Genomic DNA, 23,288 nt, shown 5'->3' on the forward strand with positions numbered 1-23,288 from the left:
TTAAACAAATTCACAATTTTAGTCTATTTCCTCCCTCTAGCTTTTCCTTTGTTCAGTGATGTTGTGTCATTCAGGGGCCAATATGGGGGAATGTTATGGGGGATGTCATTATTGTACAGCTCTTATTTTGTTCAACCTCATTTTCTTGATCTTTAAAGAATTGGGAAAGACTACCTTCATTATATTGTTGTGCTGAAACTAAAAAGCAAAATGAACACAATAAAACAAAGTATATGAAGATACTTTATAAAATATTACAATGTATTGCCTTATAAGGCAACATTGAAGCAAAAAATTATTATTTAAAAATATAAAATATAAAATGCCAGACTTAGGGCTTTCCATGATATAACTAACCAGTTTTAATCAGGACAAACCAGTTTTCAACACAGATTGCCTAGAAGGGCATAATCATATATCTTTTTGATACGAGCAGTACTAAAAGTCCTACTCATCATAAGAATTTCTTGTCTCCTCTGACCCAACAACTGCACAAACCTACATTTCCAAAGTAATGACACTGAACTATTATTTATAAAGCATACTTTCTCTTTTCTTATTTTTTATTTTCTTGGAAGACCAGGGGGTTATGATGAGTTACTCCTTTGTGTCTACAGAATCTGGAGAAATGTGATTTCATGCAAAAGTACCTAGTCCCCAGGGAACCACCCCAACTAAAGTAATTTTCAAATTACTTGAGCATTCTGAATTTGACTTTGACTCTTGCTACCCATGGTCCATCAGGGACCATTTGTCTCTTTCCACCTTGGCTGCACCATGGCCTAGTAGCTGTTCCAAAAACCCCCTTCTTACAAAGACTAGATGTGCTAAATAGACTTCCTTTTAAACTGTTAGAGGCAAAGAAAAGAAGGCTATTCGCAGAAACACCCATGAGTACAGGCAAACCTCTTTTAATTGCACTTTGCTTTATTGTGCTTCATAGATACTGCATTTTTTTTTTTACAGATTGAAGGTTTGTGGCAACCCTCCATCAAGCAAATCTATTGGTACCTTGGTATAAAATATTCTTATATGAATCAGTAATTCAAGATATCCGAGATCAAGCAATACTAGTAATGTCCTAAATGGAAGTTCTCAAAATTCACTATGATCTTTGATTTTCAGAATGCTTAGAGTCTTTATAATAGTATTTTTCAAGGTGACTAAGTATTTTTTATATTCTACAGGGAAATGTAGTTCATGAACCATCAGTTATATATTCATTTTTTTTCTAGCCAGATAAAACACCTATTTTAAAAGGCTGCTGGTATTTGAATAGATATACAAAATTTGTTTAATTATTTCATACATTATCTAGGGAATAAAGAAATTTGGAAACCAGAAATAGATAACCTACATAAACAAACAAGCTCTCATGCTACCAATGGGCTCTAGGACTTAAAAAAAAAGTATAGTCACAGAAAATGTTACTTTTTATGGAAAAGTTTTACTTTATTTTGTAAAAAGTAATGTTTTGAGTATATTCACTCTTTCAAAGTAATGCAAGTACAATGATAAGCATTGAGTAAAAAGTACCCTGCTTTATGGACTTATTTTTAATACACTGTAGGCATACTGCTTACTGAAGGCAGAAATATGGGATCCAATTATAAAACTTAACATGTAAGAGTAAACATACAACTGAATAGTTGTGAAAAAATAGAGGATTAATTAAAAGATTGTTTAACTTAAAAATATTAAGTTCAAGTTAAATGGGAATTTTATGCATAAAAATCATATTATATGGTCAGAATGACTCTTCGGTGGTCATTCCTGAGAAACAAATAGTAACTTTAGTTAAAAGTTAATGTTTAACTTCTTTTTCAAAGTACTTTCAAAACTTCACTTATTCAAATTAAAACATTTTAACAATTCATTCTGAAGACATGTTATATGGTTCTCATTCCAAGATATCTTGTGATGTATAAATAAATCTGCTACCAGAAAAGACAAAGAAAAAAACCAATCTAGGAAAGAAAATACTTTGAGTCAAAGTGTGATCTTCAATTACTCTTTTTTTCCTCCTCATCTCTTTTCATGAAGGCTTTTGAGACTGAAAGTAACCTGTGGGGGGGGGGGGGTTCACCTTGGTGCACATTTTCTCTCAAATCTCTCTTGGCTGGGATACAGCGCATGGAAGCATTAACGCCACCCTCTCTTATTCTGTTTCAGCAGACGGGAATACTAATCCCACTCTTGGCCCTGGGCAGCAATGAGTAACATTACAAAAGAGCCTAAAGTCTGTAATTACTCAGCAACAAAGTAGACTTCTCTAGTGATGGTTTTGCTGTACTGTTTTATTGTACTGTGCTGTTTTGTTGCCTTAATGCAGATTAACCATCAAAAAAAAACCCCCCAAAACCCAACAAAACCACCCTGAAATTCAAACTATCAGTAGACAAACCATGTCAAAGTAAGGAAAATGAAAAGTAATGTTAGGCTCAACCACTTAAAGCTTCCTTCCTCCATTCCTACTTGACTCACTTCATTTTTCCCATAACGATCCTAAAGACCAGCATAAGCTTTCACCTCTACTGCACCAAGAACAGCGCCACTTATTTGCACCACACGGGTCGGGCGCTCCGAGAGGCGAGCTGGAGGTCAGGAACCCACTTTTCTGTCAATCAGCCTGGCCCCGCCCGTTTTCAGTCCGCGCGTGCGCGTCAGGGTCTTCCGGGGGCGGTGCTGGGGCTTCCGCGGGTCGCTGTGCTCCCCCGGCTGGCGGGGAAGGCCCGGCGGCGCACAGTGGAGTTCGCTTCAGTTTTATCACTCGCGGCGGGGTGGCTTTCTTGTCTGAGAGCAGGACCTTGGCCGGAGGTGGGTGTGCGGCTCCGTTTTCAGCAGCGCTCCTGGCCCCACGGGAAGCCTGGGGCTGGCCTGGCAGCACGGTGCCCACCGACGACGGGGCCTTTGGCGACGCAGAACGCTGCGCTGCCTTTCCGCCTGAAGAGTGGAGGGCGCTGGCCGGAGACACTCGGACCGACGCCGAGTTCTTGACTTTAATTTGGGTGCTGGTTGAAGGGCCCAGAAATCGGACTGGTTTAGGACCAGTCTTACAGTTCACTTCTTCTTCTTCTTCATTGAAAGCTATCAGTCGCCTGTGGATACAGAAGCATGTCAATGTCAGCATTTACAGGTTTGGTAACTCCTGAAAACGTCCGCAAAGTTTATCTTCAGGGTGAGGAAAATCGTTTTCATCAAGAATTTGAGTCAAGAGGTTTAGAGGGATCAGGTACTTCATCTCGTCTCCCACCAAGGTCAATAAGTAAATTACCAAATTTACAAAAGATTGTTTCTACTTGAATATGAACTATTAAAATCACCATAATGTTTTCTAAAATAAAATAAAATCACCATGTTAATAGCAACGACAAATTAAGATTTGGAATGTTACATTAGAATTATATAGTATATCACTTGGTTCCTAAGAATCCTCACAGTGATCCAGATGATGATCTCAAGTTAGGGGTTCCCCCCCCCCCCAGAACAACAGTTGATTTACTGAGAAAATTTACTGTTTCATAAACTCTTTGAGAAATGCTGTTGCATATTTTACTCTCCTCTTTAAAGTTAATAAAGGTTCTGAGGTCTAAAGTAAAGACACCTATTTAATTTTGTTGCATCCGTATTTCCCAATATGGATCTGTAATGCAGCCTTTGGCACCCAGTAAAATTAGCATTCTGTGAAATGCATTTTGGGAACTGCTAGAATGGTCAAACCCATGGTATAGTTAGATGCTTTTTCAATTTAAGAAGTATTAGACAAAACTTACAAGATTCCTGAATTGAGTTTGCCATTCATTATAAAAAGTCTAAATGGAAGACAATGTTTTTTTTTTAATTAAAAAAAATTCAACTTATTTAAATTAAAAAAAAAACCAAAAAACTAGTTTACCCATTTCTCCCCCTCCCCCACTCCTGCCTCTGGCAATCACCAATCAGTTCTCTGTATCTACCAGCTTGAATTTTTTTTTACTTCATTTATTTACTTCATTTTACTTTCATTTATGAAAAAACAAAGATCACATGATATTTGTCTTCCTTTGACTTATTTCACTTAACATAATGCCATGGAGGTCCATCCATGTTGTCACAAATGGCAAGATTTCATGCTTTATAGCTGAGTAGTACTCCTTTATTTATATATATACCACATTTTCTTTATCCATTCATCCATCAATTGACACTTAGGTTTTTCCATATTGTAAACAATACTGCAATGAAGTATTCAAGTTACTCTTTGCATTTTCTTTGGATAAATGCCCAGAAGTGAAATTGCTGGATCATAGGGTAGTTCTACCTTTAAATTTTTGAAGAACCTCCAACTATTTTCCATAGTGGCTGCACCAGTTTACATTCCCACCATAAGAGCAGAAGGGTTCCCTTTTCTCCACATCCTTGCCAACATTTGTTATTTCCTGTCTTTTTTATAATAGCCATTCTGACAGGTCTAAGGTGATATCTCATCGTGGGTTTGATTCACATTTCCTTGATGATTATTGACGTTGAGCATCTTTTCATGTACCTGTTGGTCATCCGTATGTCTTCTTCAGAATGATGTCTATTCAGATTTTCTGCCCTTTTTTAAAATTTTATTTTATTTTATTTTTTGCTTTTGAGTTGTATGAGTTCTTTATATATTTTGGACATTAGTTCCTTATCAGATAATATTATTTGCAAATATTTTCTCCCACTCAATAGATAGTCTTTTGATTTTGATGGTTTCCTTTGCTGTGCAGAAGTCTTAGTTTGATGTAGTCCCACTTATTTTTGCCTTTGTTGCTTTTGCTTTTTGTGTCAGATACAAAAAATCATTGCCAAGACCTATGTCAAGGAACTTACTGCCTCTGTTTTCGTCCATTTTGAGTTAATTTTTGTGTATGGTGCAAGATAGGGATCCATGCAAAAGTTTCATTCTTTTGCATGTGGATATCCAGTTTTCCCAACACCAAAAGAGACTGTCCCTTCCCCACTATATATTCTTGGCTGCTTTTGTGTACATTACTTGACCATATATGTGTGGGTTTATTTCTGGGCTTTCTATTCTGTTCCATTGGTCTGTGTGTCTGTTTTTATGCCAGAACCATACTGTTTTAATTATTACAGTTTTGTAATATACAGTAGTCCCCCCCCCCAACAGTTTCACTTTCTGCAGTTTAAGTTACCCACAGATGACCATCGCCTGGAAGCAGATGATCCTTCTTCTATCATCAGAAGGTCAGTAGTAGCCTAATGCTATGTCATAATGTCTGTATCATTCACGTCACTTCATCTCATCACAAGCATTTTATCATCTTACATCATCTCAAGAAGAAGGGTGAGTATAGTACAATATTTTGAAAGACCACATTCACATATATTTATTATGTATATTGTTACAATTGTTCTATTTTATTGAGTTACTGTTATTACTCTCTTACTGTGCCTAATTTAAAAAAAATAAATTTTACTACAGGTATGTATGTGTTGGAAAAAACATAGTACATACAAAGTTCAGTACTATACAGTTTCAGGCATCCACTGGAAGGCTTGGAATGTATCCCCTGTGGATAAGGGGGGACTATGCTAGTTTGAAATCATGGACCATGAGTTTTCCAGCTTTGTTCTTCTTTTTCAAGATTGCTTTGGTTATTCAGGATCTTTTCTGGTTCCATACAAATTTGAGGATTCTTTGTTCTATTTTTATAAAAAATGCCATTCGAATTTTGATAGGGATTGCATTGAATCTATAGAATTCTTTGGGTAGTATGGATATTTTTATAATGTTAATTCTTCCAGTCCATGAAGACAAAATATTTTTCCATTTATTTATGTTCTCTTCAATTTCTTTCATTAATGTCTTATAGTTTTCAATACATAGGTTTTTCACCTCCTTGGTTAAATTTATTCCTAGATATTTTATTCTTTTTGGTGCAGTTGTAAATGGGATTGTTTTCTGAATTTCTCTTTCTGATAGTTCATCATTAGTGTATATAAATGATTTTTGTATATTAATTTTGTATCCTGCAAATTTACTGAATTTCTTTATTAATTCTAGCAGTTTTGATGTAATTTTTTCTATATATAATATCATGCTACCTGCACATAGTGACAGTTCTACTTCCTTTTTTTTTTTTTTTTTAATGTTTATTTATTTATTTTTGAGAAAAAGAGCATGAGCAAGGGACGGGCAGAGAGAGAATCTCAAGTGGAGCCAATCAGAACCCAATGCGGGACTCAAGCTCACGAAACATAAGATCATGACCTGAGCCAAAATCAAGAGTTGGATGCTTAACTAACTGTGCCACCCAGGCACTGTTACTTCCTTTCTAATTTGGATTCCCTTTATTTCTTTTTCTTGCCTAAATGCTCTAGCTAGGGCTTCCAATACTATGTTGAATATAAGTGATGAAAGTGGGTATCCTTGTCTTGTTCCTGACCTTAGAGGAAAAGCTATCAGCTTTTCACCATACAGCATGATGCTAGGTGTGGGCTTGTCATATATGGACTTTATTATGTTGAAGTGCAGTCCCTCTATACCCACTTTGTTGAGAGTTTTTATCATAAATTGTTGAATTTTGTCAAATGCTTTTTCTGCATCTATTGAGATGATCATATGATTTTCAATACAATATCAAAGCCATATGATAGGTGTCTGTTCATGATGGTGATGTAGGAAAATCTTGAATTTATCTCTTCCCACAAATACACTGAGTCTACAGCTACATATGGAACAATTTCCTCATAAAAAAAAAAAAAAACCTAAAGAATAGCTGAGTGACAACTACACATCATTAGTAGAAGGAAAGAAATAAAGATTGGAGCAGGCTGGCATCTGGGTGGCTCAGTCAATTAAGTGTGCAACTTCAGCTCATGTCATGATCTCATGGTTTGTGGGTTCGAGCCCCACATCGGGCTTTGTGCTAACAGCTCAGAGTCTGGAGCCTGCTTCGGATTCTGTGTCTCCCTCTCTCTCTGCCTCTCCCCCATTCGTGCTCTGTCTCTCTCTGTCTCTCAAAGATAAATAAATGTTAAAAAATAAATAAATAAAAGATTAGAACAGAAGTAAATGAAATAGAGACTATAAAGACAATAGAAAAGATCAATGAAACTAAGAGCCAGTTCTAAAAAGATAAACAAAATTGACAAACCTTTAAGAAAACTCACTAAGAAAAAGGAGAGAGGACTCAAATAAAATCAGAAATGAAGAGGTGTTACAACTAATACCACGGAAATACAAAGGATCATAAGAGCTTACTGTGATTAATTACACACCAACAAACTAGACCAGATGGATAAATTCCTAAGGGATTAAGAGTTACGAACTTCTAGTTATAAAATAAGTCATGGGGATGAAGCACAGCATAGGGAATATAATCAATAACATTATAGTAACACTGTATGATGTTACTACACTTATCATAGTGAGCACTGCATAATATATAAAATCGCAATTCATTATGTTGTACACGTGAAACTAATATAACATTGTATGTCAACTATACTTCAATTAAAAAAAAGGACAAATAAATTTTTTTTAATTCCTAGAAATATACAACCTACCAAGACTGACTCATGATGAAATCGACAATCTGAACAGACCAGTTATTAGTAAGGAGATTGAATCAGTAATGAGAAAGCTCCTGGGGCACCTGGCTGGCTCAGTCAGTGGAACATGCAACTCCTGATCTTGGGATTGTGAGTTCAAGCTCCATGTAGGGCCTAGAACTTACTTAAAACAAAAAAACAAAAAAAAAAAAAAAACAGGGACTCCTGGGTGACTCAGTCAGTTAAGCATCCAACTCTTGATTTCAGTTCAGGTCATGATCTCACAGTTCATGGGTTTGAGCCCCATGTTGGGCTCTGTGTTGACAAGCATGGAGCCTGCTTGGGAATCTCTCTCTCTCTCTCTCTCTCTCTCTCTCTCTCTCTCCCATTCTCTCTTTTCCTCCCCCACTCATGCTCTCTCTCTCTCAAAATAAATAAATAAACTTAAAAAACAATAAAACAAAGCAAAACACCTCCCAATAAACAAAAGTCCAGGACCAGAAGGTTTCACTGGTAAATTCTACCAAACATTTGAAGAAGATTTGATACAAATCCTTCTCAAACTCTTCCACACAACAGAAGAGGAGGGAATGCATCCAAATTATTTTTATGAGACCAGGATAACCCTGATACTAAAACCAGACAAGAATGCCACAAGAAAAGAAAATTACAGGCCAATATCGCTGGTGAACATAAATGCAATAATACTCAACAAAATATTAGTAAACCATATTCAACAATACATTAAAAGGATCATATACCATGATCAAGTGGGATTTATTCCAGGGATGCAAGGATGGTTCAATATCTGTAAAGAGCCAGTATGATATTAAGGTTTAAGGAAATGACCTTAAAACTGTCAAACAACCACTGTCGAAATCCTGCCTGCTCCTGCCACTGTTTGCATCAGTTTCACCTTCTGAACAGGAAGTATAATGGCAGTCCTCCAATTTCTCTCCCTTTTATCAGTGTGGGTATATTTTCACAGGCAAATAAATACAACATAATGAATTTTGATCTTGGAAATAGGATCATAATGACATGGCGATTTGAAAACTGACATGTAATAAAGAATGCAAATATAATATATTCAACCCTAAAACTCTACTGAACATAACTAAATTTTCTCAGGTGAAGCAAATGATTCTTCAGGACCTCACAATTGTTTCTAAGTTATCATTATCATTATCCTATCCATGAATCAAAAATAATGCTTAATAAACCCCAGAGGAAAGAACAATTAATGCAGAGGAGAATCTCCATAAAACCATCCCTGCTTGCTTTGTTTTCTGCCCACATCTTCTACTAGAGTCTTGACCAAGATTTCTCCACCTTAGCTCTATTGCCATTTTTGGTTGGATATATCTTTGTTGTAGAGGCTGCTCAATGCATTCTAGGATGTTTAGCAGCATCCCTGGCCTCTACTTACTAGATGCTAGTAGCATCCCCCACCCCACAGTGTCTCTAAACATTGTCAAATATCCCCTGTGGGACAAAACTGCCCTCAGTTGAGAACGACTGCTCTGGACCCAAACAGTATTTGCTAACTGTAAGTTCAAAAAGCAAAATAAATATTGATAATAAAATGAGGGACTTTAAGAAAAAAAAGATGTTTTAACCAGAGATAATGAACTATTAAAAACTGAAGAAAATTCTCTGCATTTCTATGAAAGATCCAAAAGGGAAAAAAAAAAAAAAAGCAATCACAGATTCTATAGGGGCACTGAATCAAATTCACAACAGATGATCAAGAAGTCAGAACATCTAAAAACCATGAATGATACCCAGATAATGAAAAATAAGTATGATTTTAAATGTATTTAAAGTACAGTCAAAAGCACAGATGTGGACTGAATTTGATAATAATTTCAGAAGATACAAGAAAATACCATTAAATAAAAATACTATTGGTGGTAATAGGAAGGAGAAAGGAATTCAAATAAGTCACAGGAAATTTCAAATATTAGTCTAACAAATAATTTTTTTGGCTACTGCCAATAAGGCCTAGGATTTTACTTCTGTAGGGAAAAAGACTTACCACAGCATTCTTACTATGTCCACTAGTATTCTTAAAATCACATTCTCCCAAAAAGAACATACTGTAACTCAGTTTTAGAGAATTATTTCCAGTTTTTACATAGTTTTGGAAACTTTGAATTTATCAAGATTTATATTTTGATGGTAATGCAGAATACTCACCTAGGTGACTAATAAACTTAGTAAGATCAAGAACCATTATTCATTTCCCCAGTAAAGGCAATAAAAATACAGGTCACAGATTTAAACAAAAAACAATATCAACAGAACACAAATAACCTCTTTCGAATTGGGGCCATGTGACGCAGGCTTCCAAGTAAAGGCCGCTCTTCCAGAGTCCAACATTCTATCAGCTCATGAGGCACCCGCCAGTAGCTAACACCTGGAAGATCAAAAGGCATAATTAAGAGAGCCACTGTCCACTGCAAAAGGTTCAGCAACACTTTTGTGTAAGACTAAGCAGAAAGAGTTTGAGATTCATGCCTCCCATTTGAAGAAAGCAGGTGTATGCAGGAAGTGTTCCCATGAAGAAACAAGGCAATAGTGGGATAACTCATAACCCAGGTCTAGGGAATTTCTGGCTACCAGCCCCAGATCTACTACTGATAATTAGTAGATCATTATATGGGTTCTGGGCAGATGAGTTAAAGGCACAGGCTCTGGAGCCAAGACTGCCTGGGTCTGAATCCCACTTCTATCACTCACTAATCATGCGACCTTGCGAAAGTTACTTAACTTTCCATGTCTAAATTTTCTCATCTGTAAAATTACAATAACAGAATATACTTCATAGGTTTGTTGTGATGATTAAACGAGTAAATAAGTGCAAAATGCTTAGTATAGGGCCTATAACAGACTAAGCGCTTAACAGATGTTTGGTGCCTTTATTTTATAAATTCTAGTGTTGACAGCAGTGCAAGGATTGGACAATGACGGTCTTAACACTTGCCATGTCAACATCATTGGATTGCAGCACTCATCAAATCAGGTAAATTTTGTGAACCACTGTAAATTTCCTTTGACCATTATATGAATATGAACTATCACTGTTACGGTAGTGTGTTAGGCCAAGATTGTGGTCAAACTCATTTTAACTTTTAAAGTTTCTGAATGAAAGTTTGAAATGTATTTTTATGAACCTCAAAAATGTTATCCTGAGTTAAAAAGCCAGACACAATACGTCATATATTGTATGATTCCAGTTGCATGAAATATCCAGAACAGGCTAATGCAATGAAACAGAAAGCAGACTGGTGGTTGCCAGGGGCTGAGGAGAGAAGGGAATGGGGAGTAACTGCTTAACAGGTACTGGGTTTCCTTGTGGGATGATGAAAATGTTTTGGAACTAGACAGAGATGGTGGTTATACAACATTGTTAATGTAGTAAATGCCACTGAAGTCTATACTTTAATTCTATATTATGTGAATTTCACCCCAATTTTTAAAGAATCATAAAAAATTATATGTAGATGCATTAAAAAAGGCTTAAAAATGTTGAATAAAAATTGGTTCACATTTTTTTAAAAATAACTTTGAAGTCCCAAGAATGGATATGGTGTCGTATGTATGTGGTTTTTTGTTTTTGTTTTGTTTCGAGAGAAAGAGAGTGAGAGCACGAGCAGGGGAAAGGGGCAGAGGAAGAGAGAGAGAATCTTAAGCAGGCTTCATGCTCAGGACAGAATCTGATTTGGGGCTTGATCCCATGATCCTGGGACCATGACCTGAGCTCAAAGCAAGTCAGATGCTCAGCTGACTGAGCCATCCAGGCACCCCTGGTGTCTTGTTTTTTAATCATTAAAGGTTTAGTAATAAATATTAACCAACTTAGCAAGCTGGGCATATAAATTAGTATATGTAACAGATACATCCAATACTCACAGAGCCTATGGACCTAATTTTAAGACAATAATTTTCTGGAACTGCTTGATCATGCTCCCAAACATACTGCTGCTACAAAAACATTCCCAAATCCCATCCATTAAGGTTTGTTTGTTTATTTTTAACTCAGGTTTATTGAGATAATTTACATAAAATAAAATTCACCCTTTTAAAGTACTCACTTCAATGAGTTTTGATAAATGTATACAGTCATATAATTATAGCCACAATCAAGACATAGAACATTTCTATCACCCCCAAATTTCCCATGTACCCCTTTGCTATTGATGCCTTCCCCTCCATTCCATAGTTTTACCATTTCAGGGGTGTCATAAAAATGGGATAACAGTATGTACCCTTCTGTGTCTGGTTTCTCTAGCATTGATATTTTGAAGATTCATCCATGTTGATATATGCATTAATGATCATTTCTTTTTATTGCTGTGTAGTATTCCAATATATAGATATGCCACAGTTTCTTTTTAAAACTTTTATTTTTGCCTTCCTATAAAATAATTCACTTTCATTGTATAAAACTTGGATAATATAGAAAAGTATATATTAAAAAAAAATCAAGATCACTTCTAATCCTAAAACTAGGAATCATGATTCATGACACTTCAATGAATCTGATTCCAGTCTTTTTCTCATTCATATGATATGCACATTACTGAATATACTTTACATTTAATTTTTTTTCCTGCTTTTGATAATTTCTTATTGTATCATGGGCATTCATGTATGTAAAATATTATTCAAAATAATTTTAATAGCTATTGCTCATCAGTTTCCCATAGATGTGCCAATATGTATTTAACCTTCTATCATAGACATTTATATTGTTTTTATTTTTTCTCTATTATAAATAATGCTTAATTGAACACTTTGTTCATAAACCTTTATCTGCATTTGGTCATATCTAGAAGTAGAATTATCAGGTCAAAGAATATGAACAGTTCTGATGCTATCAATATGTAATGATAAATTACTTCCCAACACAGTAGTATTAATTGTTACTCCTGCCAAAAATGCATGAGATCTTTAATAATCTGGTATGTAAAAAATAGTTCTCATTTAATACATATTTCACTGATAAATAATGAGTTTGAACCTCCTGCCACGTGCTGATTTCCTTTCCTGAAAATTTTGTGGTCATGAACCTTGCACATTTATTTATAATAGGCATTGAGTTGATTTTCTAATCAATTTAAATAAATCTTCTCTATTTTAAGGATATTCTTTGTCCAGTTAATGTAATATTTTTATCCAAGTTTTTATTAGCCTTTTAATTTTTTTATACTTTTTTGTTTTAAAGTTATATTAAATATTATGTAATCAAATTTATTCATCTTTGTCTTTTGTGATTTATTTCCTTTTTAAGAAATCAGTTATTTGTTTAACTTTCATTATAGTTTATTATAGCTTCATTTTTCATCCATAAATTCACCTGGGATTATTTTGATAAGTGACATGAGGTTAAAATTCTGTTTTCTCCTAAGCATATTTCTCAATTTCATATTAAATCATCCATCTTTTTTCATTGATATTTAATACTCCTTATCACATAGCATTTTTATTCTTATAATTTCATTGGGGTTTACTCCTGATCTTTGCATTTATTCTTGCACCAGAAACATATGGTTCTTACTATCACAAATCTATATATAGTATTTTTACTATCACATAGTTAGATTCATTCCTCTGATGACTTCTGCTCTCCAAAATGTCCTTGGCTATTTCACTGCTTTATTCTTTCAAGGAATATTAGAATCATTTCCTCAAGATGGCCAAAGGGTTCCACTGATGTGTTGGTAGGGATTGTGTTAAACCTATAATTTGATCTGAGAAAAACTGATATCTTTATAATGAATATTATAAAATCTATCTGAATAAGTTTCCTGTTTGGGAGCATGGTAGGTCTTACCATACTCTTCATGTCTTCCTTTTTTATAGATGGATGGATGAATTGATGAATGGATGAATATATTTTAGTAGTTTTCTTCATAAAAGACTCAAGTATTTCTTGATAGGTCATCCTAGTTATTTTGTTGTTTATTGCCATTGTAAATGGGATTTTCCCCTATGATTTCTAACTAATCTATCATAAGTAAGCTGATCTTTGTGTTTACTTACATTGTATCCAGCTGGTTTGGTCTACTAAACTCATCACTTATAAGATACCTTTAGTTGATTCCTTTGGGTTTTCTAAAAAGACATACTCTCCACAAATAACTATCTCCTTCCTTCCAATATTTCTTTCTCTCACTTCTGTTTCTTGTCTAATGGCTTTCCGTAGGCCTTCCAGAACTGTGTTAAATACCCATGATACTTCATTACCTACTTATTAAAAAGTTAAAATCAGTCTCACACTCTGTAAGTCAGTGATCCCAGCTCTTCACTTCAGCTTCCTGAGTCAGTGGAGAAAGAAGACCAGCCAGGGCTCTCCCAAAGCCTTCTGGGCAGTCTGCCAGTCCAGAGGCACAATAGGAGACACAGAGAACACCAGGGGGTTTGTTCCTCAACTTAAGCCTAAGTGTCTCAAAGTCAATTAAATCTAAGATAAAAAGCTTAAAGAGAATAGCACTTTTTTCTATCTGCCTGAGGGGTGTAATCTGGCGGGGGGGGGGGAGAGGAAGAGTGAGAGGTGCAAAGTTGAGGAAAGAAAGGTTGGTACTAGCACCCTACCTGAAGAGAAGCAGGTGATGAAGAGTTTTTTAAACCCCCCTCCTGTCCTTGCATGCAATCTTTTGTGACTTGCAATGTCTGTCTCTACCAGCTTTTAGGACTATTTGAGGACCAACATGTGTCTTATTTATTTGCGGACCCAATTTTAGAACTTAGAGTGTTTGCACCTAATAGACACTCAATACATACTTGTTAAATAAGGAAAAAAACTTAGGCATAGAACAGCTAATGCTCTGTGATCCATAAGCAAGTGGCATGGCCTAAGACTCAGTTTTCTCATCGATAAAATGGTAAACAACATCCAGAATTGTTTTAAGACTAAGGGTTACTGAATGTAAACTACTTATCACACTGAATATTAAACAGCATTATTATTATCAAATGATATAAGAAGCTTGGTAACAATGGTCAAATTTCAAAGTAAGGACAATGCTAGGTACAAAGTGGATGCTAAATAAATTCCTGTTGAATTGAACTAAATAAGCATAACTAACAGATGCTAAAATTATAAACTATTTTTTAGGTTACTGGATTATAAACTATTAGTAATATCTAGCAACTCATGGGGTCTAAAGATTTTTAAGTAAATTGTCTCAATCAACATACTTTGAAGTGACAAATGTCTTGACCTTACAAAGAAATACTTTCTCAAAAAAGAAAAATGCAGCAATTGAACTCACTTTGTCTTATTATGGGAAAGTCTACCTTCTGCCATGAAATAAAAGAATTGTACTATACCTTTTCCTTCCCAGGCATCAAAGGCATCCATCATTTTCTTCAATTCAGCTACTGAATAATAGCTCCAAATGTACTGAACATTATTCCCCGCCTCTCTAGAAATATTGCAAAAGATGATGAAAACATACTAAGTATGAATGTATGTGTGTGTGTATGTATATACAGCCAATACTCGATATACTACCAAATACTTGTTAATTAAGGGAAAAAATATGTTGGCATTGAATAGTTGTTCTTCTGTAACTCTTAAGGACATATATAGATAATAATATACTATAGATTATATCTATGAGTATAATATACTATACTCATATACTAACCTATATTCAATCTCTTTTTAATGTGGTAAAGCACTTGTTAATTTCACAATATAGACTGTACAGACAAATCAACAAATCTTTAGAAATAGGTTTTCTAAAAAAAATTACCTAACTCCAGGAAAATTTTAAAAGATTCAACTTTGACTAAAACTTTAATAGCACTGTTCCAGGCACTCGTATATCTTATATAAACATCCTGTAAAGAATTCAGAAAATGATGACATATTTAGTCACCTAAAAAAGCAAGTTCATGTGATCATTCACTAGTCACTAATATGTGACCCAATCCAACCGCCCAGAGAATTAGAAAAAAAAAAAAAACAACCGTAATGTGAACTGACCGCTGTGTTAAGTCAGTTTACAAAAAAAATATTAAGAGAATAACCCTTAAGAATTTTACATTCGAGGCGCCTGGGTGGCGCAGTCGGTTAAGCGTCCGACTTCAGCCAGGTCACCATCTCGCGGTCCGTGAGTTCGAGCCCCGCGTCGGGCTCTGGGCTGATGGCTCAGAGCCTGGAGCCTGTTTCCGATTCTGTGTCTCCCTCTCTCTCTGCCCCTCCCCCGTTCATGCTCTGTCTCTCTCTGTCCCCAAAATAAATAAACGTTGAAAAAAAAATTTTTTTAATTAAAAAAAAAAAGAATTTTACATTCAAGTCATCGGATTTTAAGACTGATAGGGACCAGGGAAGTCCTTCATTTCTCAGAACAGGACACCAAGGCACATGCCAGTCCTGTGCCACTCAGCAGGGCTGCTGACTTCTAGGCAGTGCTTCTGTTCCTGGACTATGGTCTAGGGGAGGACAGCCAGACATGGCCTGTTAGGGGACTTTGATGCCCACTCCCAGGTGAGAGGCAATGTAGTAGACCACTGTGGATGTCCCATAGTTTACATATATGTGAAGTGGTCTTAATTACAATCTCCTTGAAGCAGGCTTGTCTCAACAGCTATAAGAGCTCACTCTGTGTGTTGCCAAGTGTTGAATGAAGATCTTTTCTAGTCAACCACATATACAATTCAGTAACACCTCTTACAAGAGACCAAAACTTTATTCTGTTCCCTTTCATATTTAAATATGGGCATACCTTTTAAAAATGCTTTTACTGTGAATTCTTCCTCCCAGCTGCTTATCAATAGCATCTGTTCCATCAGTTTTTGTGGAATATACACCAATAATTCTACTCTCACAGCTTGCACCAGATGTGTTAAGATAGTGGAGAACCCAAACTGTTGGCTTATTGCAAACTAAACCATATGAATCACAGAAGTCTGTTAAAGCCTGGAGCAAAAAAAAATATACAAAATTTGAATTTAATTCTGGAGTAAAGTAGAAATGAATTTGGTTCTATTACTTTCACGTAAAGCTGCAATTTCAGTTGGTCATAAGGGAAATAAAAAGATAAATTTCAGCCTGGTCTTTACACCTTGAAAAACCAAACATGCTTTTGTTGAATTTGGCATGGGGGTGGGGTAAATCACAAAAAGCACCACCCAAAAACCCAACACCTTTTCATCTAGAGAATCCTCTTCCACATGGAAGCTATATTTTCTTTCCTCCTCCTTTAGCCTCACTATCAACATTACTTTTAATTTTAAAATCTTCATATGATTAAGAGTCAGACCTTTTTCTTTTCCTTTTATTTTCCCCTCAGTTTCCCATTTGACTCAATATTCCTTTCACCTTCTACTGACTAAGCCCCATAGCTGATTTTTTTTTTTTTACTCCAAATCCAATCATGAATTAACCAGATTAACTTGTTCTTTTCCACTGAAAGATATACAAATCAGTGCAAACTCTAAGAACTCCTTTGGCGTTTATCTACCTATTCATTCATTCTCTTGAATATTAAGAAGTTACTAACGTGGTTGAGCACTAAGGTCCTGTAGCAAAAGACAGGGTCCCAGCCCTTCTAGAGTTTTATAGCTAATGTAAAAGACAGACAGTTGGGGCACCTGGGTGGCTTAATCAATTGGGGATCCGACTCTTGATTTTAGCTTGGGTCATGACTCATGGTTTGTGAGATTGAGCCCCATGTCAGGATTTGCGCTGGTAGTGCAGAGCCTGCTTGGGGTTCTCTCTCTCCCTCTCTCTCTCTGCCCCTCCTCAGAGTGTGCTCTCTCTCTCATTCTCACTCTCTCTCTCTCTCTCTCTCTCGCTCTCTCTCTCTCAAAATAAATAAATAAACTTCTAGGAAATTTAAAGACAGTCAATAAGCCATCAGCACATAGGATAACTGTAACCACATGAGCCTAGGAGGTGCTAAGGGAAACAGAGCTGGAGCGCTTCACCCAGCCGAGTGCCCAAGGGCCTTCCCTGAGAGAAACAGCATTATTCCTGTGAGGGCCCTGAGGACAGGCACTTTTGTCTGTTTTGTGTTGTATCCCAAGTGCCTGGAATAGTGCCTGACACAAAGGAGATGCCTAATATTTACTGACTCAGTGAATGAAAATAGGACTCTAACATGTCTTACATTTTCATTTAATATTGGTGTCTAACTGTATGTCATATTTCTTTGTGTCCCACACAGTCCAAGAGCAGTGCTCTATATACCAAAAACATTTGAGATAAATATGTGTTGGCTGACACAGTCAATGTACACATGCTATGTCCTCTTTGTGTACAAATCAGAAATCAAAAGACTACAGTTGAGACTTCAGAAGATGAATGTCAACCCACTCCAGCTTTCCAGTCAGGATTTCTTAGCCCCATTCTGCAGATGTGGCAAACAGCACCCTAAACTGTTTGACAACTCAATTTCTATGTAACTTCAGTAGCAGAACCCATACAATCATGCAAATTCCTGAAGACGATCTGGAACCAAATCAACTGTCTCTTCATGTTACACTCCTAATAACCATACTGTCAGCTTGCTCTCCTAAACTGATACCCAAATCAAACCCAATTCAGGTCAGTTTTCACTACTATTTATCATCTAGGGAAAAAAATTTTCTTAGATGCCCAAAGGTACTAAAAGCAAATATAATACTTATCAGTAAGACAAAAATAGGTAATGAAGTTTTTCAAGATCTTTCATGTAAAGATCTTTAAAATGTGATTTAAAGGAGAAATATCTTTTAAAATACTTACTGATCTCAAAGTGAATTAATCAAACCAATGTTTTAATTTAGTAACAAACTGCTACACTTATTAAATCAGGTAGATTTTCTACAATCTTTTATTTTTGTGACCATTCTTTAAAAAGTCATTTCAGTAAATAAAATACCACTATACTCTTACATACTACAATATTGCTCTTTATTTACAAAGAACCTAAAGAGCAGAATATTTCTATTAAAAAAGCCATCAAAAGGTATTAAATCTCCAATGAGAAATAAAAAAACTATAAACCTTTGAGTGGCAATGTAATACACTTTCCTAGAACATAGAATTTGGGCCTTCAAAAGATTAGTAATTAAGAAATGTGTCTTCAAAATTAGAAAAAGTAACTTTCTCATGTTTGGTTTTCATGGCAACACAGGCTATGCAAAATAACACACATTGCTTTGTGTATAAAAACATATATATATGTATACGTATGTACTTTTTTAAAACTTAAGAAAATGCCAAGACCTTTTTAAGTTCTATATTTGACCTTAAAGAATATGTCTCCATTTCATTGGCCAAGTGGTCAGACAGGCTGTATGGATACGGGATGCCAAAATAATCAGCCTCTTCCTGCAGAGCAACACGGGTTTGCTCATCTGTGGGAATGTGAACTTCTCCATGAAGATAATCCAAGAGATATTTAAATAGATGTCCATCACGGTCAATAACACAAGCCCCTAGAAAACATCCAGTTCAAAAATCACTGCATAGATACATATGACCATAAAGTTTCAACATGTCAAACTAAAATCAGACTGCAGACCTCTACAATTAGAAATGTTTCTTTCTCACAAGAAAGTTAATAACTAGTGTTCAAATGGGTTTAGCCATATTTGGTGATCCTCTGTATTCTCACCTACCATATAGGAAAATGTATTCTGAGCTCCATGGGGGAATTTTAGATGCAATGACCATATTCCTGCTATGGCCACTCAAAAGCCATGGAGATCCGACTGCTGCTGAGATGTAACTTTACCCCTAAGCTCAGTCCTCCCCGGCCAGGAAAGATGTATGGAGTTCCTCCCTAATGAAGACATGCTCATTTATGTCATATTTGTATGTTAGTCAACTTGTAGTGTCAATGACATGTAAACTGGGGTTCCTAGCTCCAGGCACACTGTATGTTTAGCCTTAATAGGTTAGTCCCTTTGTACTGTGAGAACCTAAACTTTAAAAAAGAAATGTTATGCTGGTACTACTTTATGACAAAAGGCTTTCTTAGACAATTTAGCAGAATTTTTAAAAACACTTCTGTGTGAGGCTACTCAATAATTTCTTTTCTCCCTTGGTTAGCTTAGAAAAGAAGGGATTAAGGAGGTGAAACTTGGGGGCAGAGGAAAAACTCAATCCCTGCTTGCTATCTTTTTGCCAACAACCTTCCTGCCCACATGGGCACCAGCCATCAGTGTTTTCCATTCTTTCAACTGCCATCCAGCTGGCAAAGCAATCTCTCAAGACCCAGGGTTACTAACAGTGACTCTTGCTCAAGATCCCCTGAACCCCCTCTTCTGACACAGAAGCAAGAGTGGGTTCTCTGAGCTCCAGAACACCAAAGATGTGCAAAAAAGACTTATTTGCACTGTTGAGATTTCTTTACAAACGGGAGTAGGTTAAGCAAATACCAGAGCACTCCAAGCAAGAAGAGCAGCAGCCCCAGATCCCTACCCTTGTGTTTTACAGTTTCTCCTGGAAGACCAATTTTCCGTCCTCTACCACTAGGTGACTGCTGGTACACTGCACTGACCTTTTTGCAGGAGTCCACATCAGCCCACACAAGGCTACGCAGCTAGACTGGGTGGCCAGTTTAACACTAATTCTACACTATAGTGACTGCCCTGTGAACTATGAGGGCAGCTGCTTTCTCCAGAGAATAAATGTTTTAACTGAAGAACACAGAAGCCGCAATATCGTTACCCATGGAGTTGCACGAACGTAACAACTTTCAAAGTATAATCAATCCCCATATTTAGGTGATGGTAGGCCTTAACACACATTGATTTTTTTGTCAACTTTTAGTGACAGCATCACAGATTCTGGAAACTGGTATTTAACTTCTTCATGTGTTTAATAAATCTCCATACAACTCTAATGATCTCGATAATTACTACACTAGTCTAATACATTCCATTGTAATTAGGAAAACCAAAGGGAATTTAAACTAGACTATTTTAATGAATATTCATGATCATGCTTTATGGACTTTAGTTATTTACCTGATTCGTCTGTTTTTAGAGGAAAACGACCACTGAACATGGATGCCAGCATCGAGTCTTTAAAGCGGCACAAGGACTCACGTCTGGCTGTGTAAATACAGCCACCCACATTCAGTCGAAGAATATCTACCACCTTTTCTTCTGCCTTGTGACCTTCCATTGCTCCCATCAACACCTAAATTTTTGCTTTGAAACGCTTTCAGAAACTGCAAAATAATGGTGGTCCTGGTCCACCTCTGTAAAAACAAAGGACAATCACATTTCCAATAATACACCAAATAGATAATAAAATAAATACATCTTAATGTGATTTAAAATAAGGTGCTCAGCACTAACAATATTGGAGGACTTTATATAACATGAAAGAAGTTTGAGATATGCTGAGAAGCTGGAAAACTTTGGTTCAGAGTATTTTTAAATGATGAACTATTACCAACCAAATCATAGCTACTGAAATGACTGTTTAAAGAATTTAACAAGAAAATGCATTGTCTGTCCCATATAAAGCAAAGGTGAGGTTTGCTCATGTTCTTTGATATTCACATATCTTTTTAAACTATAATAAGTCTGAGGGAGCTATCTAGACTGCAGAGGGGGTCAGCATGTAGCATGGAATTAGGCTACTAGGCTCTACCACTAACTAGGGACCTTGGGCAAATACTTATCTTCTTCTGCCTATTTCCTCATCTATAAAATGGAGCCAGGGATGGGGCCTACCTCAAAGGACTATCAGAGGAGTAACAGGACATATAAAAAGCACATAGAACAGTCTATGGCTCAGAGTAAGTACTCAATGACAATATAAATTTTATCTATAACGATATAAATTTTACCATAAGGCATATACTGAAGGATTGATATTGGCTCTGTAGATTTAAGGAAACATAAGCAGAAATTATTAACAATGCTAATTGTAGTTCCTAGATTAGGTAACTAAGGAATATATAATTTATCAACTGAGATCAGAATTCTATGTATGCCAGTAGCCAGACTGGTCCAAAAGAGCAACAAATAACAGCTCTAAATCATCTGGCTTCTTCATTCCAAAATGGCTGAATGAAGCTTTAGGGAAGTTTTAAGGACTTGATTTCTTAATCTATTCTGGAGATGGACGAACCACAAGTGACTGTGGTGTTTCTCTGGAACCTAAAACAATACTGTGATAAAAAGGTACTCCTGATGTGACTGCGCATTTCACTGCAAATGCAAAATGGCCACCAAAAGACTCAACTATATTCATGGCAACTCACTTTTACTATGCGATCAACTAGGATCCTTTTGTAGATGCTCTAATTTAGCCAGTCTCCAAGGAGATGGGAAAAGGAGACCATCGGTGTCTGACAAAAGCAGTATGTGTCAAACGTGGTCAGTAAACAGAAACTCTTATGGATCAACAGTTTAGCCTTCAGAAAACACTTATCAACATGACTTCTTTTGCTGCCTCAAAGTCCCAGGAGCAGCCCTGCAATGACCCATGTGAGAGAACCACCTCTGAAGCACAGGATGGAACTGGCTCATGCTGCCCCAGTTACCAGCTCCCTGGAATCCAGCTATTCTTCAAAGCCACAGGCAAATCTCACAGGTTGCATGACCTTCCCAAGCATCCCCCAGTTAGAATCTGTGCACAGTCCACCAAATATACTGTGTACCTCTCTCCACGTTTTTCTCACCTATTTAATCCCTAGTTTGGGAGACTATAGCTCTAGGAAGACAGAATCTGTATCACTATCAATAATTCCCATTTGCTCAATGCTTATTATGTGACAGTTACTGCAGGAGACACTTGGTAGACACTACCTAATTCACACAAAAGCCCTATTGGATAGGAATTACTGTCTCTATTGACAGATGAGGACACTGGAGAAAGAAATAGTGATGTGAGCAGGGTCCACACTAGGACTGCCCTGCTGGTAAGTGGCGGAGTCGGCCCCGGGTCAGCAGGACTGGCTCCAAGTTTTCTGCTGCACCCTACACTGTCTATTTCAGCACTGTTTCATCCCTAAGGCTGCAGACCGGGGCACTTTACTCACTAAGCATCTGTCCATCTGAAGACTCCAGTGGTGGCAACAGGAACATAGCAGCACCCTAGTGCAAGGATTTAAGAGATACCCCTGCCTCAGTCAGTTTCTCCTAAGGCAGAGGACCATCCAACACCATTTCAAGGCCAGTCAATGGCCCATCCTCAATGCACCCACTTAGACTCCCTGCTGTGTCGGAAATGCCCTGCCCTCTGAGGAAGTGCCCCCAAAGTGCGGTTCTGTGACCACCTGCATCAAAACCATCAGAGACGCTTGATGTATACTCAGATTCCCAGGCCACAACACAGAGTCTGGTTCAGAAAGTCAGATGGGGTCGGGGATCCGCCCACGGACCCCACTTTAATAAACTCTGCTCAAAGGACTCGCTCTCCTCCCACGACGCGGGACGAAAGGGGAGGGGCTGGGACACCCGAAAGCCCCGCCGGTGTCCCCGCGGCCCGGGGTCCCCGAATCGGCCCGAAGCCTGAGCCTGCAGCCCGGGGCGCCCGTGTTATCGGCGCGATCCGGCCCTTCCTTGGGGCGCCCCGCCGCCTCCCGGGCCCGCGGCCCACCCGGCGCCCCGGTCCTCTGCACGGGCGGGGCCGGGTTGGCGGCCTCCCCGACTGACCTGCGGCCAGCCCGGCCCTCGGCGCGGCCGCCGGACGCCGCGGGGACCGACGCGGAAGTGAGGGCCTCTTCGGCTGCTCAGCAACTCTTGGAGCAGCGCGGCCCCAGCGGCGCCCCCGTGCGGCCCGGCTGGGCGGCGGC

The 23,288-nt window shown here is 37.4% G+C and overlaps 1 protein-coding gene across 3 annotated transcripts; it reads right to left on the reverse strand.

Moving 5' to 3' along the window:
• Positions 1-907: 907 nt before the first annotated feature.
• Positions 908-23,274, reverse strand: KCTD18 (potassium channel tetramerization domain containing 18). Of its 3 annotated transcripts, none has more exons than XM_040475796.1 (7): positions 23,149-23,274; positions 20,503-20,738; positions 18,755-18,966; positions 16,269-16,462; positions 14,866-14,960; positions 9,844-9,946; positions 908-3,098 (listed from the first exon to the last, which is right to left on the reverse strand). In XM_040475796.1, the coding sequence occupies exons 2-7, from the start codon at positions 20,669-20,671 to the stop codon at positions 2,621-2,623; spliced, it is 1,251 nt and encodes a 416-aa protein (XP_040331730.1). In that variant the 5' UTR covers positions 20,672-20,738; positions 23,149-23,274; the 3' UTR covers positions 908-2,620. The 3 variants fall into 3 exon arrangements, with proteins under 3 accessions (XP_040331730.1, XP_040331732.1, XP_040331731.1); XM_040475797.1 differs by lacking the exon at positions 23,149-23,274 and adding an exon at positions 22,533-22,643 and having other exon boundaries at positions 1,428-3,098; XM_040475798.1 differs by lacking the exon at positions 16,269-16,462 and having other exon boundaries at positions 18,777-18,966.
• Positions 23,275-23,288: the final 14 nt, after the last annotated feature.

The sequence above is a fragment of the Herpailurus yagouaroundi genome, unplaced genomic scaffold (genome assembly GCF_014898765.1).
Source record: "Herpailurus yagouaroundi ecotype Mexico unplaced genomic scaffold, PumYag 140, whole genome shotgun sequence".
Taxonomy (NCBI): Eukaryota; Metazoa; Chordata; class Mammalia; order Carnivora; family Felidae; genus Herpailurus; species Herpailurus yagouaroundi.